General features: G+C 39.8%; 1 protein-coding gene across 1 annotated transcript in view; it reads right to left on the reverse strand.

Moving 5' to 3' along the window:
• The window catches only part of ITFG1 (integrin alpha FG-GAP repeat containing 1), a 71,095-nt gene that overhangs the window by 16,639 nt on the left and 37,700 nt on the right, over positions 1–16,756 (reverse strand). The window contains exons 10-14 of the mRNA XM_026036480.1: positions 15,816–15,988; positions 8,339–8,489; positions 8,143–8,251; positions 4,535–4,578; positions 2,991–3,069 (exon numbers count right to left, since the gene is read on the reverse strand). Coding sequence (XP_025892265.1) covers positions 2,991–3,069; positions 4,535–4,578; positions 8,143–8,251; positions 8,339–8,489; positions 15,816–15,988 — 556 coding nt within the window. The remainder of the gene's footprint in view (positions 1–2,990; positions 3,070–4,534; positions 4,579–8,142; positions 8,252–8,338; positions 8,490–15,815; positions 15,989–16,756) is intronic.

A 16,756-nucleotide genomic window follows, 5' to 3' on the forward strand; every position in this document is an offset into this window, starting at 1 on the left:
TCATTAAAATTGTGTTAACTTACAAAATCAAATTTAAAGAAATGATATAATAAATCATACAGGTAGGTCAAGTTTCATTCTGCTACAATTCTAGTTTGTGGTACCTAAATATAACATATTTTGGTAATTAGATATATTATAGCATGGCTATGTTGTAATTTATAGTAGTTTTACAGCACATTCCCCAAAGGAGAAAAATCGCTCAGATGGACGGTTTTATTGTGTTTTTCTTTACTCAGAAAATAAACTTTTTTATTACTTAGGCGATTAGACTTATTTACTGGCATTCCTCATTCTCTGATAATTAAATGGCATGTAGATATCTGTTCCCAGTCATATGGCAAAAGGAATCCTGAACTATGAAGGGAAGATGCGTTCACAGAGTTAACTTATATTTACGTGGTGTGTCAAATTTTAGGCAGGTCTGCATTAATTGCTAGTGAGCCTAAAGAAGTAAATGGACAACACTATTTTAAGCATGTCGATTTGCTCTTTTAGATGCTTGCTCACCCCCAAGTTCGCTGAGCTGGCTTTTCATGTCAGGCCAGAAAGAAACTTAGTAATGCGGAGCCTACACAGTTAGGCTCCAGGAACTTGGGTAGAGGCTCTCCAGAAGGCCGTTTATCAATGGGTCCCATCCCAAACAGACAGCCCTGAAGAGCACAGCAGGTGCAGTGATCAAGATGTGGCTTAGTTAACAGCAGGAGGGAGAGATAAGTAAACTCCAGCCTGTCTTCTTTATTACAAAAATTTATAAAAGAAGGGTTTTTATACTCTTTACTGAGATACTAAGTGCTTTTCAAATTGTTTATGCTTTTGTTGTTGTGAGAAACAACATTCATATGTCTTTTTAAAAAGGAATGGGTACAATAAAATTGCTTGTATTTAACAGTCTGTATCTTAACGGTATCTGTGAGAAACTCAACTCTACAGCAAATACACAACGTGGAAGCCAATAAAACTGAGATACCCAGACATCAAGAAGAACAGAATAGAAAAGATAAATCATCCAGTGTGGAATAAAGTAATAGAGACAACATGGCATGAATCTGTAGAAAGCTGAGGCTTAAGAAACAAGAGGTAAGCTGTGAAACTAGGAAGCCTGGGCTTCTATGGACATGAAACCTGCATGTCTTTGGGAGCAGCCCAGCTTCCCTGCGGGCACCCGCCCCATGCTCAGCCCTCGCTGCACACCGAGCTTCCCGATGGGAAGAGCAGCCAGGCTGCAGCGCGGCCGCGCGCTTGGCCGCCTTGCGCCACCTGGCTGGCCTGCGGGCAAAACCACCGTGTCTCCAGGTGAGGCGCCTTCCTCCGGGAATTCTGTCTGGAGTCACTGTCTCCAGAGTGAATTCTGCCTTCTATCCAACTGCTGGTATTTACAGAATTGATAGAGTCATTGGAGACATTTGAGGCTTCAGTTAAAACCAGCTTAAGCAAACCAGTGAATTCAATTGTAACTAGGGACTACAAATAACGAGACAGACAGCATGCTGACATGAGCTTTGTGTCCATGACAAATTGGGCTTTCTGTGGGTACAGTGAGAAATCCTGCACAAGCTTTTACCATGCTTTTCTGCCCCGGGGAACAAGGCAAGCTGTGCTGCACCTTGGCTCTGGCACTGAAAATGAGAGGCAAGTTGGTGCCCAGCTGAAGGGCTGCTCTGCTACGCTGGCACAAAGCTAAAGCTCTGAGCTCACCCTGCCTTCCTCAGTGTTTCTGACTATGTTCACTGCCCTTAAATACAACTCATGTAGAAAACCCTTAAAAACAATGAAGTTAAGACCAAAATTGGTAGGGAGGTTATTTTTTAAAAAGTAATTTCTATAAAAATATGAAAAAATTCCCCTTTTTTAATTTTTTAAACATATTAGCATTAATTATTGGAGTGGTTACAAATATTGGCTAAATCCTTTAAGCTTATTGCCTAACATTAGGCACATAAACCCATATATAAACACACATGAATACAGAAGTACATGCCAGAATATGTTTTTGCAGTCATCTGGAATTTATCTCTGGACATCTATATTTTCCCTTTTTCTTTTCTGAGGTGGGACAAACAGTTCTGAGCACACCATTCACTGACTTAGAACTTAACGTATCTGCATGTTTCCCCTTGTTACTACTGTTTTAAATAAATGCTACAATTAGCATTGTATATGCTATATAATTAGCACTGAATTGTCCTAATACAGCTATTAATTCTGTAGAAAGGTATACAGTTTTCCCAGGACACTGTGCCAGGGCTTTTAACAGTGGGTTTAATTTGAATCTACAACTACAGCTCACATGATAAGATGCACAAAACTACCATATTGTGAAGGAGCAGGGAAGGGGGCGACTTAACGATGTGCATAAGCTGAGTATATTTTGGCTTGGGAGTGTGGGAATTTTGGCAAAGCGACAGCAAGTCCCTTACGAGATAACAAGTCAGAACAAGTTAGCCCAACAGCCCACGCAGTTCGGTAGTCTGTGCCTTCAGAGAGCCAAGAGTAGAGCTGTAGGGAGGCAGCATCAATATCAAAGAGTCTTCTTCAAGCACTAAGCACTGTTTGGCCTAATGGAGTTTTTTTGAATTTGCTTACTTAGGTTTGGACTCATTTAAACTGTGGCATCCACAATATTTTGTGCAATAAGATTTCTTGTTAAACTAGAGTTATAAGACCTGCTTCCTTACATTGGCTTTGACCCTGTCATCTAATGGTTTTATTTGATACCCTGTGGTTGTCATATTGTAAGAAAAGATACAGAGCCACACAGAATCACAGAATCACAGAATATTCAAGGTTGGAAGGGACCTCCAGAGTTCATCCAGTCCAACCTTCCCGCTCAAGCAGGTACACCCAGAGCATGTGGCCCCATTCTCTATCTTCATGTTACTTGAAAACAGTCTTGTTTTAGTTTGTATACTTATTTCTATCTCTCTCTCAGCTGCTGAGAAGTATTTACAGATCAGGCCATGTGTATTCTTATTATGAAGTTAGCTTACCTGACCCATTTTTCAGGTACCCATTAGCGTCTACGGTTGTATACATGATGTAAGGACCAGGCTGATTAACACCAAAAGGCTACAAAGGGAAAAAAAAAAGTCAAAATATTATATTTATTTTTTGGATTTTAGGAACAGAGCTATTCAAATAAACCAGTAAACCAGAGAGAAACTTTAATAATTTCCTTGCTATATGGATATTCTGAAATCAAAATGATTTTTATAATAAGGGCAATCTGTTGGCTAAGTAATGTTACTGCAGTTATCAGTTCTTTTCTAATATACTTTTTAATACATCAATACAAGGCTGTCTAAAACTGTTGTTTTCAGGACGCGAAATAATAATAAGAAAATAGTTAAAAACAAACCAATCAACTTGCACGCTCCTAGCTCCTCAATACTTTAAAATATCAGCATTAGCTTGAGGAAGAAACATAGGCAAAATATACAGTATATTTTTCCTAACACTTGATTTGGAAGGTGAAAACAAAGGTTATGAAGAGCGCCAAGGATCACTCACTCTCTTAAAGAAAAAAAAAAATCAATACAATCAGACACATTGTTAACTCTTGAAAAAAAGAAACTGTATTTAAGATGTTAGGGGAAGCGAGTTAAACCAATCCAAAGAGGCTTTAAAAGGAATTTCAAGCTTACTTCAGGACTATACCACTATTATAGGTTTGCCTGTCAGAGACAAACAAAACTTTCTGGCCCTGTCCTTCACGTGCCGAGTTCTCCTGTCTTCATCACCCTGCTCTTCTGCAGTGCTCTGGCAGGACCCAGTATGTAGGCAGTGGATCTGCTGGTTCAGTTTGGGCAGATAAAGGGAAACTTACTTTCTTTTTGTCAGGCATGAAATTAATTGGTACTCAGGAAGAAGGCAACACTACTCAGTCCCACACAAACTTTGAAAAAAAACCCAAAATTCTGTTACCATTATTTAGCCATGTTTTACTTAATGAAAGTGACTGAATAAAGAACTCTTGTCAAATGGCACTATCTATTTTAAATAATTTCTTTGGAGGGAGTAATTACGTAGTGGGTGGGTGAGGGAGATAGTTCAAGTAATTGAGGAGGAACTCCACTGCTTTCAGACGTGGTAAATCTACCCAACCATCAGAACTGGGATTCTCTCCCGTCCGTCGCTGGCTGCAGCCTCCTGCTGCTCGCTGCAGTGTGTTCTGTGCCGCCCAGCAGCGGCTCTGCAGCAGCTCCTGGTTTGGCCTGGCCGTTGCGCCTGCCCACAGCGGGACACGGCAGCAGGCGCAGCCTGTGGCGTACAGGGGTCTTGCTGCTATCTGCTGCATCCAGCCCCTGGAACGCCAAGTGGAAAATGGGGCTGCAAGAGGCACCCGCTGAGCTCCTCCCCAAGAAAATTATAAAAATCCTTGGGTTTGAAATGTGCAGAACGTGGTCGTTTGTGATGTGTGTGACACGTTCCTCCGGGCAGGAGCCCTCTCAGTTATATGGACGGCTCTCCGTGTAATGAGACCCCAGCCTGGTTTGGAAGCTAAATTGTAATGTGCAGTTATAACTAGACTTACTGTGATTTTCCGAGGGCAGTCATTAGAACAGAGGCCACTGAGAACTGCGGAAAAACAAAAATTTAGTTTGCAGTTTTTATACTAACAAGCCATTTCACAAGTATGACCTTGGCAATTGATTCAAGATTATTAAGTGTCATGTAGCCATTAACATACATACAAAAGTTACCGCTATACCCCTTATGTTGAGGCATGAAAGAACTCCTGCTCTCTTTGAAGTACACTGCTTGGCTGGAATCAATCAGCTGCTCGGGTTTTAGCACACCTATTTGGAACCAGCTTCAAAAGGGGAGATTTGCCGCTTAAAGAAATTCCAATTAAAACATATGTTAGAAATAGTGCACCTTACACTTTATTCATTATCCTGCAAGTCTATCCATTAATAAAAATTTGGTAGAGATTTAGCTTTACTGTTTTAATTGGTGAAAAGGTTAGGAAGGTCTTTTTCTTATATACAAGTTTTAGCCTTAGAATCTGATAGAAATAAATTTTTAAAAGTTGTAACAAACTGTGGGAAAAAAGCATTGTTTATTCTATAAACTCTAAACTATTAGCAGATGTGTATAATGGTGCTTAACACATACGGCCTATAACAGCTGTTCAATTGCACATTTTAAAATGTGGCTTGGAAAAAACAGTTGAATTACAGAAATCTGTTAAATGCTTATTTATAATCAGCTAAATGAGGGACAGTGAAAACCATTTATTCCATAACCCAGGACACCCTGTTGCAGTAAACAGTAAAATAAAGACATCAGTACTAAAACGCCTGAAAGAAAAAATGGGAACGTGTCATCGAGGCGCTTTCTACGAGGTGCAGACACGCGGTGCCCGGCCAGGCAGCTCCATCACCCCCGGCCCTTCCGCTGCGGCACCAGCCCGTGGGCAGAGGCCTCGGGAGCTGGGGCTGCCTTGGTGCACGGAGCCCTCCCGGGCTGCCCAGCACCTCTGAGCAACCGCCACAACTCTCTTGTTTCTGTTTGCAATTACAAACCCTGGGGTGCCAACTACAGAAACATCTAATATTTTTATAAAGCCCCAAAAAAAGGATCAGAAAATATCTGGGCAGGTAAGATAATGGAGTGACAAAGCACAGTTTGAGGACTACGTCTGTATCTACAGATAGAATTTAGTTACCAACTATGTCTTACATATTAGACAGAGGTCTGCACGCCAATGGACACGGAGCATTTCTGTTTTGATGCAAAACTGCACACTGCAATTTTAGTACTGGAACAAATATTCTGATCAAGTACATCTGGCATTAGTTATAATGAACAAAACTGCTCTCATTGTCCATATGCCAAATAATTGGCAATGAATTTAATGACACACCAACTGGCAGAAAGCATGTCTCACTGGAAATGATCTCCCCCTTATTACAGTAAAAAAAAAAAAAAAAGTTTTAGACCACTCATTAATTGCCATTTTCTGGGGTTTCTATATATGCAAAAATACTCAAACCTTGCAAGGGTGCCAAAAATGTTTGCTCTGATTTTCAAGTTATATGTACACTGAACAAATGAAAAATTGTGTTGCAAACTGCTCCTTTCCCGACCAAAATATCACACAACAATCTAATATAGTAGTGTTTTTTCTTTTTTTTTCTCCTCTGCAAGATTTTCTACACTCTCATGTGAGCTACACTACTCAAATACAGAATTATTTAAAATGAGGCTTCCATCAACATAACAAACCAGTGTAATCGATCGGAGAAGGAATAAAGCCCTAACTAAGGAGAAAGTGAAAAATACATCAGCTCCCATAGCAGCTGCAATCCTATTTATCTTAAATGTGCAAAACATCAGCATAAAATGGATTATGTGCATACAACTAACATGAAAGCAAATGTAACTGTCCAAGGTACAAAAACAGTTCATTTTTTTCCTTATGAGCTCACTTAAGCATTTCATGTTTTACTGTCTCTCAAAATTCAAGGCAGACGGACAGGTAAAGAGCTCGAGTTCAGGACCTTTGCAGTCTGTCAGAAAATGGTGGGGCAAGTTCAAGACCTAATTATCTCCATCCTAAATGTCACAATCTAACTCAAGCCTTGTAAGCCAAGGCTGTAATTAATTGGCATCCCTGTGCCATATTAATTGCCATTAGGAGCTTCTGTGGTAAGAGGTGTTCTGTGCCATGCGGCGTATTAGGTTGAAAACAACAAATTGACTCACACATGGAAACAAACTGGCTCTTGGAACAGATCACAAAGAATAAGCAAAATACACCATGCAAAAGGGCACTGGAATGGAGCCACCCTTTTTTGCACTAGATGGCATTTCCAAATGATTAAGAAAACTACAGTGAAGTGAGCTTGAGATGACAGATGTGTGAGGAACGGGCACAAGTCTCTGCCTGAAAAGAAAATATTGCAACTACTCACAGGGCAGATGAAAATAAGGCATTTGGCTGCTGTGTCTTGCCTCTGTTTCTGAAAATAGGCAAGATTACAGGGCAGCCGCTGGGGACAAAAAAGACCCATTTTCATTCAAGTCAATATTCCTGAAATTTCTTCTGGTTCCTTTTGGTGTAATTACAGTGTGTGTGTAAGCATGACTAACTTTTTTTTCTCCAAATAGCAATTAATGAGCTAATCTTCCTCCAATCCCAAATATTTTCAGGTGTGAAAAATCAAAAACGAAAAAGTTGAAAGACAGGTACATATAGGTATAATGGCATTTTTATATTGACATTTCCTTCATTTACCTCCTCACATAATACGCTGTGCAGAAGATTCACAGAACTTTACTAGGGGCTGAAGGGAGTCCATCCAATACAATGCTTTCTCTTAATTATTACAAACACTGCATCATTTCTAAATTCCTAAGAATATCTAACATGGTTAACTCTGCAGCTTCTCCAGGAAATTTACACTAGTACTACATAATCCATCATTTAAGATGGCATTCCTACTATTCGCTGTGTATAATTTAAGTCTGTAACTTTCTCTCCTATCCTCCTATATAACACACTTCCCCCAGCTCTGCAGGAAATGATTGTGTCCTGAGGACTCGGAGCTTCTGTACGTTTCTCTTTTAGGCTGAATGACTCCGTTACACTGCTCTCCTTATAGCTCATATTTTTAGACACTCGATAGTTCTCATTTTTCCCTGCAGAAGCCAGCTGAGAGATGAGTTTTTGAGACCTAATATCTGCCTTTGGAGTTTTGCTAGGATGCCGATGGGGAGAAGGAAAGCTCCAGCATGAAAGCAAAGATTTAAATTGCCTCTAGTTAGCAGAGAAAGACGGCATGCCTTCCTGTAAAATCAAAATCACACAGAGACAATAAACACTTATTTAAAAAGACATGCTGGTCAAAACTGACATTAAAAACAACCAGAATATTGAAAATAGTTGACAGAAATACTGTGAATTTAAGTACACTAAAATAAAACTCCAAAGAAAACCTTTGAAAGCAAAAATGACTTTGAAAACAAAGAAGATGCTATATAATGTTGCAGATTTCTGCAATCTTTAAGGTCTCCATGATGTTTTCTCTTTTCTAGCATTATCACACACAGGGCATTATTCTCATACGCAGAGCATCAAATATTCACATTCCTTGCAACGTCTTATTTTGATTTGATTTTATGGTGATCACTTACCAATAACTTTAACAAAATAGGCATCTGCTTCAAAGTTGTTTTTTAATGTATGGATAGCGAAATCCTTACTGACGTTGCCTTTGCTTAGTACAATGATATCCAAGATCCCCTGAGGTTGAGGAAAAGAGGAAAAAAAAAATGTTGAAATTAAAGTACAGGGACCCAGGTGGGCTGCAGCAGCAAGAGCTCAACTCACATCTTCGTATATATCAAAGAAGGTGGCCACCACTGCGTCCTTGATTTGATTGAGATCCGAGAGCTCCCAGTAAACTTTGAACATGCGACGTACGCTCTTGCAGCTCACGTTATTGCATGGGACGTTTTCAAGTAAAAATGCTTGCTGGTTGCTGGAAAACAAATATGCACAACAACAGATACCATTATTTGCTTTAAGAAGTCTAAGTAACAGGCATTATAAAAGTATTGTAAATAAATAATTTGAGCCTAATGAAGCTAAGTATCATATAAAAAAGGCTAGCAGCCACTAGACACTTCAAATTCATGAACACTTGCATTAATTTTACAAGCAGAATTACAGCCAATATATAACACTTGATTTAAACCAATGAGTACACTAAATAAATGGGTCCAAATCAGCAGGAATTGTTTCCTTAATCATCTGCTCAAAAGACCCAACATATTCTTACTTTATTCTGAGACAAGTACATTTATCTGCCATTTTCTTAATCCTTCCTTGGTCCTTCATCTTAAATGCTGCTTAAAAAGTGACAGTGCATTTTCATTATTTTATGACAGGCTCTCCCCATATCATCTCCATTAATAAATTCTCTTACACATGATTTTTTTCCTTGCACAGATTCAAGGCTAACCCAAATCTCTATCAGTGTATCAGCTTTCCATTGTCAAAGCAAAAAAAATACCTACTACCACAGTAAAAATAAGACAAAATAAACTAAATTAGATGCTTGCTGACATACAAGGAACAGAACAGGGCGAAAAGCTCTGATCCTGGAACAAGGAGGCAAGCGAGAACTATAGCTTAAGGACCTCTCATGCTTAGGGATGGTGCAAACCCCAGCCTGCCCACCCTGCAGCACCTGTAGCATTTCCCACAAGGAAAGCTTATCTTTTATGCCTGTGTTTCTGTGGTATATCTCAGATAATTTGCTGCTCTAAGAATTATATCCCATGCTATTCATGTTTCTGCTGCCTCCATCTGAGGCAGAGTTGGAGAAGGGCAAAACACTTCCCCGAGAAGCTCTCCGCTGTGCCAGGCCGGGGACTGGTTTTGCCTGGTTTCAGTAGGAGTCTGCTTTCTCCAACACATGGTGACAGTAAAAAGGCAGGATTTGACATTTCATTCACACCTTATAACTGCATTTCTTGAGCTTCTGAGTGAGGTATACAAATGAGGCCCTTACTTTTCTCCTATGCTCTGTATTTGATCAAAAGTTTTATCCCAACTCACTTTTTACGGTTTTGCTGTAAGAAGCAGCAATGTATTAAGGTCCAGCCAAAAGCAAATTAAATTATCTACAATATTTGAGATATTTTGTTTATCAAAAACTGAAACTGTGTAACGATAACTCAAAGTTACTAAGCGCTCTCATTCATTTTATGTATTTTATACATTATACAGGTACCATTTAACAACTACAAGGTAAGGTGACAATTTGGGCTAAACACCTTGTTTCAGTTTCCCTTCTTTACGACGCCCATGCACCACTTGCCTGTCTTTTAAACTTGCAGGAAATTTTATACAGGCACTTTCTTTAAAATCATATTTTCTTAACTGCTGGAAAAGATTATATGCTAATTATTTAAATGGCACCCGATTTTCAAGTTCACATTATAGTGTACATATAAATTATAATTCAAGTCTAAACTATAAACCTTGTGGATGGTTAGACGTGAGAAGTTTATTACAGTAATTTTATAATTTCCTTTTCTTGATAGCGTTCATTTGATGACTTTAAAAAGACCTCAAAATGGACAAACAATAACATAGCATCAACTGAAACAGGAGAAAATAGGAAGCTATTAATAAAATGGTAAATGCCAGTATTTTTCACCCTTCGGCATCAACACCCTGTATCATCTGCTGTGCCAGGGAGCAGGGCTGTGCAGAAGCCCTACAGAGCAGGGCCTGGCTGTTGGGAAACGCACTGCACCAGGAAGCTTCATTTCCTGCTAACACCCCTGGTCTCCGCCAAGCCCCTTAAACAGAAGGGCAAACTTGCCTGCAGAATTAACAGGTCCCAGATTGTGCTATAAATGGTAACCACACCTATACACAGGCTACCTTCACCTTTGTGAGAAGTCATATAGAGTTTACAATCTGTTAAGAGTCAGAGTTATTACTATTAGGAATTTGCAGATTGTTTGATTTATATCAAACAAAATTGTTTAATTTATATCAAACATAAAAATAATGCATTCCTAAAGTGAACAAAAACTACTACTATTGGTGAGAAATATGAGCTAGGAAAGGTCTGAGCTTGCAATATCAAGCTCTTTTTAGAGAAGAGTTTTTAAGTGGAACTTGCAGAAAGTCTCACTTGGCTGCAAGCACGGGGATTTGCTTCCCAGCTCCTACGCTAGCTGTGTTAGCTTTCTAATTAAAAGCTGAGCCTTATTTCTTGTCTATTTCAGAAGCAATTCCTTGCCTTTTATTTTACTGATAGCTTCAAAGTATTTTCTATTCTACACCAGCACTCAACACCACACTTTTATTTCCTCTAAAAGCATCTTTAGAAAGCACCATTTGGAGCGGCAGGATCTGAGGAGACCTGTGGCTTCCATGGAAATGCTGTAGCCCAAGAGCAGCGCAGGGGTTTTCCCCACCCTCAGTTCCCCCTTCTGAGAAGGGCCAGGACCAGAAGTGTGGTCAGGAACAAGGAAGTTACAGGCTTGTTTTCAGCTCTCTAGTTATTCATATTTGAGTCTTAATTTCTCCATGTTCCTGGCCTAATCTTGCCAGCTCTTTCAAAATTTGGAAAACTGTATCCTGATGTTAGCATCTGAATTTGGACATTTGCTAATTTGTTAGCATTAGTCAACTAACACTGCTGAAATATCAGTTGTTTCTGCCTCAAAATACATGCACATAAGATACAAGGTACTTGTAGCCTTCAAGCTATACCTGTATATAAACAGCCTTAGTGTTTTAAAATGCCACCTAGGCTTTCAGGTGTGCTATGCTCAAATAAAACAAAAAAGAAACAACAAAAAGAAACAGAAGAAGAAAAAAACGTGTAATAACATACTAGCAAATCTATATACAGTACACCCAAATGTCGCATGAAGATAGGCTGCATTACACTGCTAACATTAAATCAACATTCTCCTGTTACAGTAATGTGTGGCAGTTGATATAAATCAGTTTGTCTGTGACATGGAGCAGGGGCCGAGCAGAGGCCGAGCGATGCCAGCGCACGAGACCGGAGGGCAGCAGCCCCCGCACGGCTTGAGCGGAGGCCCTGGCTCCGCGGCAGCTGTGGGGAGCGCCCGGCCCCGCGGCATGGGGGCCTCCACTCCTTAGCAAGGCCCTGCTGCTACAGGCAAAGCTGAAAGCCAAAGACATACTTCTATCTGAGTCTCTTTTTAACATATTGCTTTGTGCTTGGAATTAAATATTTACTGCTTAATTTCATACATCTCTTATCTGTCAGTTTCTGGCTGTTTAATTTACACTGACTGCTAGGACAGCTAAATGACTAATATCTTGCTGCAAACATTCACTGCCATTGAACTGGCCTCTACATTTTAGATTTGCTAAATCAGAGGCTGCTTTTTGGCCCTAAATTTTCTAGAAGCCCGCTAGCCAGGCTGCCTTCTGACAAATCGCAACTATCAATGGCTTTAGGAAGAAATAAGCCTGCCAAAGAAAAATAATTTCAAGTGGAGTCATGCAAAGCATTAAAACATATATATCTTAAAACTAAGTGTGAATACCATGAAAAATGATATTTTGTCCAAGGTTTTCATTCTAATGTTTAAATCTTGTTGAGCTGCCACTTCTGGTCCTTCCTGTTACTTACCACTAGTGTCAGAAAGGTGCTGTATTTCAACATACACTGCTACTGCGTTTGACCAGTCTAAGGGCTCTTTTTTTTAACCAAAAAACCGCACTGAAAACAGACTTCCTTAGAAGATATTTGTAATACAAGGTGGTAATTGCTAGCATTTAATTTCAACATCTAAAACAAGTGGTCAAGCAAAATCTATTCTAAGTAGCAAAAATACGTGCATTACAGATTCACCTGCAGTCCTTATGCTTTCCATGTTACTACTCTATTGAAAACTAAAATGCAGAAAAATGAGTACATTTAAATAAGTTAGCAAGCAGAGATGAACCAATAAAAAACTACTGATAAAGTTCCTTTAGATATCATCATTCAAGACACTTAAAAATTTCTAATTCGGTCATAAGTAGGGAGAAGAAAAAATCATATACTTATGCAGCCTAAAGAAAAGCCTGTGGACTGGCATTCTAATATGCAGGTTTTGACTTAAGTCAGAAGTTAAAAGAATTCATAATAGGTAGGAATTTACTGAGAATTTAATGGCTTCACTTGTTAGTATTTATAGCCTGGATTCAAACCCCCAGCACACTTCAAGCACCCACAAGACTCCTTTCTGGTTGCTGTTAATAAGGAATTTATCCATGCTCTCCGTATATTTCATGCTTTTATTCAAAATTAACAGGATATGGCAGGAGATTAAACAGACTGGCATTAATGCAGTTATAAGAATATATTATATAAGAATATAATTCATCATTTTCTTAACTTATTCACCTGAAAGGACACAAGACCAAAGTAATTCTTAAAATAATCTAATTTCAGTGTCTTGCAGGGAGTTTTAAAAACTCAGTCTGTGAATGTTTCCAACATTATGGTAAAAGCATATAATTGATTTTAATTGTATTCCTCCATTATCACAGATCAGTATACTTCCAGATGAATAAAATGCTTTCTGCCTCCTTTAAGTTAGAGATAGCAATTAGAAGCTTGACTTCCTAGGCTACAGCACAGATTGAGGTCAAGAGTGCATAAAAATGGTTTTATCATTTAATCACAGTAATCAATCACTGTAATTAGATCTGTAGATGTAGTATGAAAAGCTTCAGAGAAGGAAAAATAAATAGCTTGATCCAGAAGTGTTTAAAATCAATTAAATAAGGTTTTCCTTTTTATTTGCTCTAATCCAAGAAGGGCTTTTAATTTAATTTCCACACTGTTTTAATTCTCTGGACTCTATGACCCAGTTACAGATTTTGAAGAGAAGTATTTGCTTAAGTGTCTCAGAAACAATGATTTAATATTATTGTCAAAGTGACAATAAAAGCAGAAATTAAAAATGCAAGTTTCATCTCCATCCAAAAATAGGAGTCTCTTTCCATTATTTTTCTACAAATAATACTAGAAAAATATAGTGTTAACAAGCAATGTATTTCTCAACTCTTAGCTTAGATCCTCTTTCTTTTCTCCTCTAGACTTCAGCTCTCTGAATTCCCCTTTTGCAGCCTGTCCAATCTTGTGCTAGAGCCTTCTGTCCTTATGTCTGGCTATGTATAACTTTGAAATCAAGTTTCCAAGCCAAGTTAAAGAGACATCCAATTGAACAATTTCAGAAGTAAGGCTTAAAGTACGCGTATTCATTGCAATGAGAGATGACCTCCTAGGCTTTAAGAGTATTTCTAGCCATATAAAACTTTTTGATATTACAATATTATTATTACTGTATACCAATCAGAGGAGGGAGGCAACTAATAATTTTGAAGGATAATGCAACTTAAAAAAACAAAAAAACACTTCTGAAGTCTTCATACCTTCGCAAAGTGCCCTACAGTGTCAGGGTACAGACACAGCAGGTAGCACAGAAGATACCATATAGAGCCTAAGTACGAACAAAGAGAACAACTTTGTAATTTCAGTGCTGTAGTATCTCAGCAGAAAAGGAAAGACCTTGGCTCTAATCTGCTCGTCAGACTATTTAAAGCCTTTATTCAAGGCCCGCTGAACAGCAAGTGTTCCACAAACAAACTTCCAGCTGAGAAAAAGGGCTACCAAGCACGACAGCGTGGCATGCGTGGCATGCGGGGCCGGGGCGCTCCAGCTTCACCTGTGCAAGCTCTGGGCAGCAGCAGCACCTCCTCCCTCTGCTCTGCTGCATGTGAGTGGGATTGGCTGCTGTGCCCGTGGGCTAAAGCCGGAGGGCCAGGGCAGAGCTGGGCGCTCGCTGCCCTGCCGCTGAATCCCAGTGCCATGGGCGGAGCGGAGCCTCCACACTGTGGTGGGTTTTAGCTATGTATCTAAAGAACACCTTAACTCGAAATGTGTGCGAGGACTCTGGTGTTGGAAGTACTAGAGGACCTGGACTAATTTATTAGGTGCAAGCACCTAAATTCTGTCTATATTCTGTTTTAAACACTAAAGTGAGCTCTTCAGTTCTAATCCTCACCGAGTATTAATTCCAGTTATAAGCTATGTGTTCATCTGAAACACAATACAGATGGTAGGTGCCAAATACAAAATCAACTGGTATAAAATACTTGACTTATTTTGCCCTGTAGTACACTGTGCAAGTGTTCATTAACGACCTCAGTATGACAGGCACTCAGACTCTGTAAGGTATTGATTAAAATTCCTTCTATTGTAGATAACACAAGAAAGAAAAAGGAAATAGCACAGATAATCTTATGTCTCTTCAGATGTTGGGAACCCTGAACTGCACAGCATCAAACTGACCTCTAGCCTGGCCACGGCCTGGTGTGCAGATCCTGCCCGTTCTTTGGAGCTATGAAGGATGTTCTTAAGACAACTCTATTCATCATTTTTACTGCCAAGCACAAATTGACATGAGAACATGCAGCTTCAGTTCAAGAAAAAGACAAGGTGACCATGCTGGAGCTGCCTGCCCGGCTTCTCCTTTGTGAGCAGCAGGCTAGGTTCATCCTGTGGCTGAGCAGTACGTGCAGCTTGGCACAGGCCTGTGTCTCATCCAGACACCCGCTACATGCTGTATAACACCCCTTGCTGGGTAACAGCACAGATGCCCACTCCTGCCTAACACTAGGCTGGGGCAAGACAACGGGTAGGGAAGACGAACTGAAGAAAGGGAGGAGGAACATTAAGAAAGAAGATTAAGTCTAAGAAATGTTCACTTTCCTTCTAGGTTGTTAAGCACTGTGGTATCTATTCCAGTGACAGCACATGTAATTCCTGCCTGCAACCTAGATATCAGGTTTTCAGTAGTTCAGCGATTGCTGAGATGTTGTGAGATTATGACAGCAAATGTTAATATGCTAAATTTGGAAGAACTGTCTTCAGACATAATCACCACAGGCTTTGCTGTTTTGCACAGGGTGCTCCCTGAAAGAATCTCTTGCTCTGTTTCTTGCAAAACTACAAACTCCTTGCCACTGACACAAGCGTCTCCTTTTAATATATGTTAGAATTCACAAAGACCAAAAAGGCCAAATTGATTTCTGGAAATGTTCACGAGCACAGACTAGTTTTACTGACTGAGCTACAGTAAATCGGGAACAATTCTGAACTGCTTAATACCAGGTGACTCCCAGCTGCTGTGAACTGGGCATCCTTTCTGTGAAAGGATGAGAAGAACAAACAGGCCGAGTTGTATTCTGAGCTCTTAAGCAAATATGACACAAGATATTCATTTACAAAACTCAAAGATTTCATCCTTACCTTCCAGATGTGTTCCTTAGTATAGCAAGAGCATCTGGGTAGCCATCCATATTATAATCTCCAATGTGAAGTGTAATTGGAAATGAAACTGCTGCTGAAGAGCTGTCCTTTTCGTATGGTACAAAGCCCCAAAGCGTGTCCTTATTTCTGAAGTCTTGCAAGACTGGAACCCACTGTAAACAAAAACAAAAAAAAAATCCAGGTAAGGAAATTAATTTATCAAAAGTCATCTTTAAAACAGCCAACTATTGTATGCTGCATCAAAATTCTCAATAACCATTTACAAACTTCCACAGAGGACATAACATAAAAAAATAAGGTTTCTTTCTTAACTATGTCACTAAATGAAAATTCTCATTTGAAATCCTTCCTATGCAGTAAGTTATTCCAGAAGAGAATGAATAGACAGGATTGAAATAATAGGGCACTTGTGTTCTAGAGCATGCCCAGTGTACGGTGATTATGGAATAGCTTCACAGAAATTCACATTTGCCTGGAGTCCAAATTATTTTTTTAAGTGTAGGCGAGCCCAAACCACCAGGCCTTGAGCTCCTGAGTCCCTCTGCTTTTCTTGCAGTTTCAAGCCACAGGCAGCATTAAGGGCCTAGAAGAGCAGTTGAGATGCACCTGCATTAAACCTGTGCCCAACAGCAGAGCGGGGAGGCTGGGCAGTCAGGAGGCTGGAGGACATGACTGTCATGCAGAGGGCACCTAGAGAGGCAAAAATGGGCAAATGGAAACCGCATAGGGTTCAGCAAGGACAAATGTAAAGTCCTGTGCTTGGGGGTAAACCGCTGCGGTGGTTTACCTGCCAGCCTGGAGACTGTACCTCCAGCCTGGAGACTGTACCACATACACTGTACAAACTACAAGGAGAAGATGAGGGATACAGAGAGAGAACTTCTTTGGGGAGACACAATAGCAGCCTTCTACTGCCCTAA

The sequence above is a fragment of the Nothoprocta perdicaria genome, unplaced genomic scaffold (assembly GCF_003342845.1).
Source record: "Nothoprocta perdicaria isolate Ctin4 unplaced genomic scaffold, notPer1 scaffold_18, whole genome shotgun sequence".
In the NCBI taxonomy this organism is placed as follows: Eukaryota; Metazoa; Chordata; class Aves; order Tinamiformes; family Tinamidae; genus Nothoprocta; species Nothoprocta perdicaria.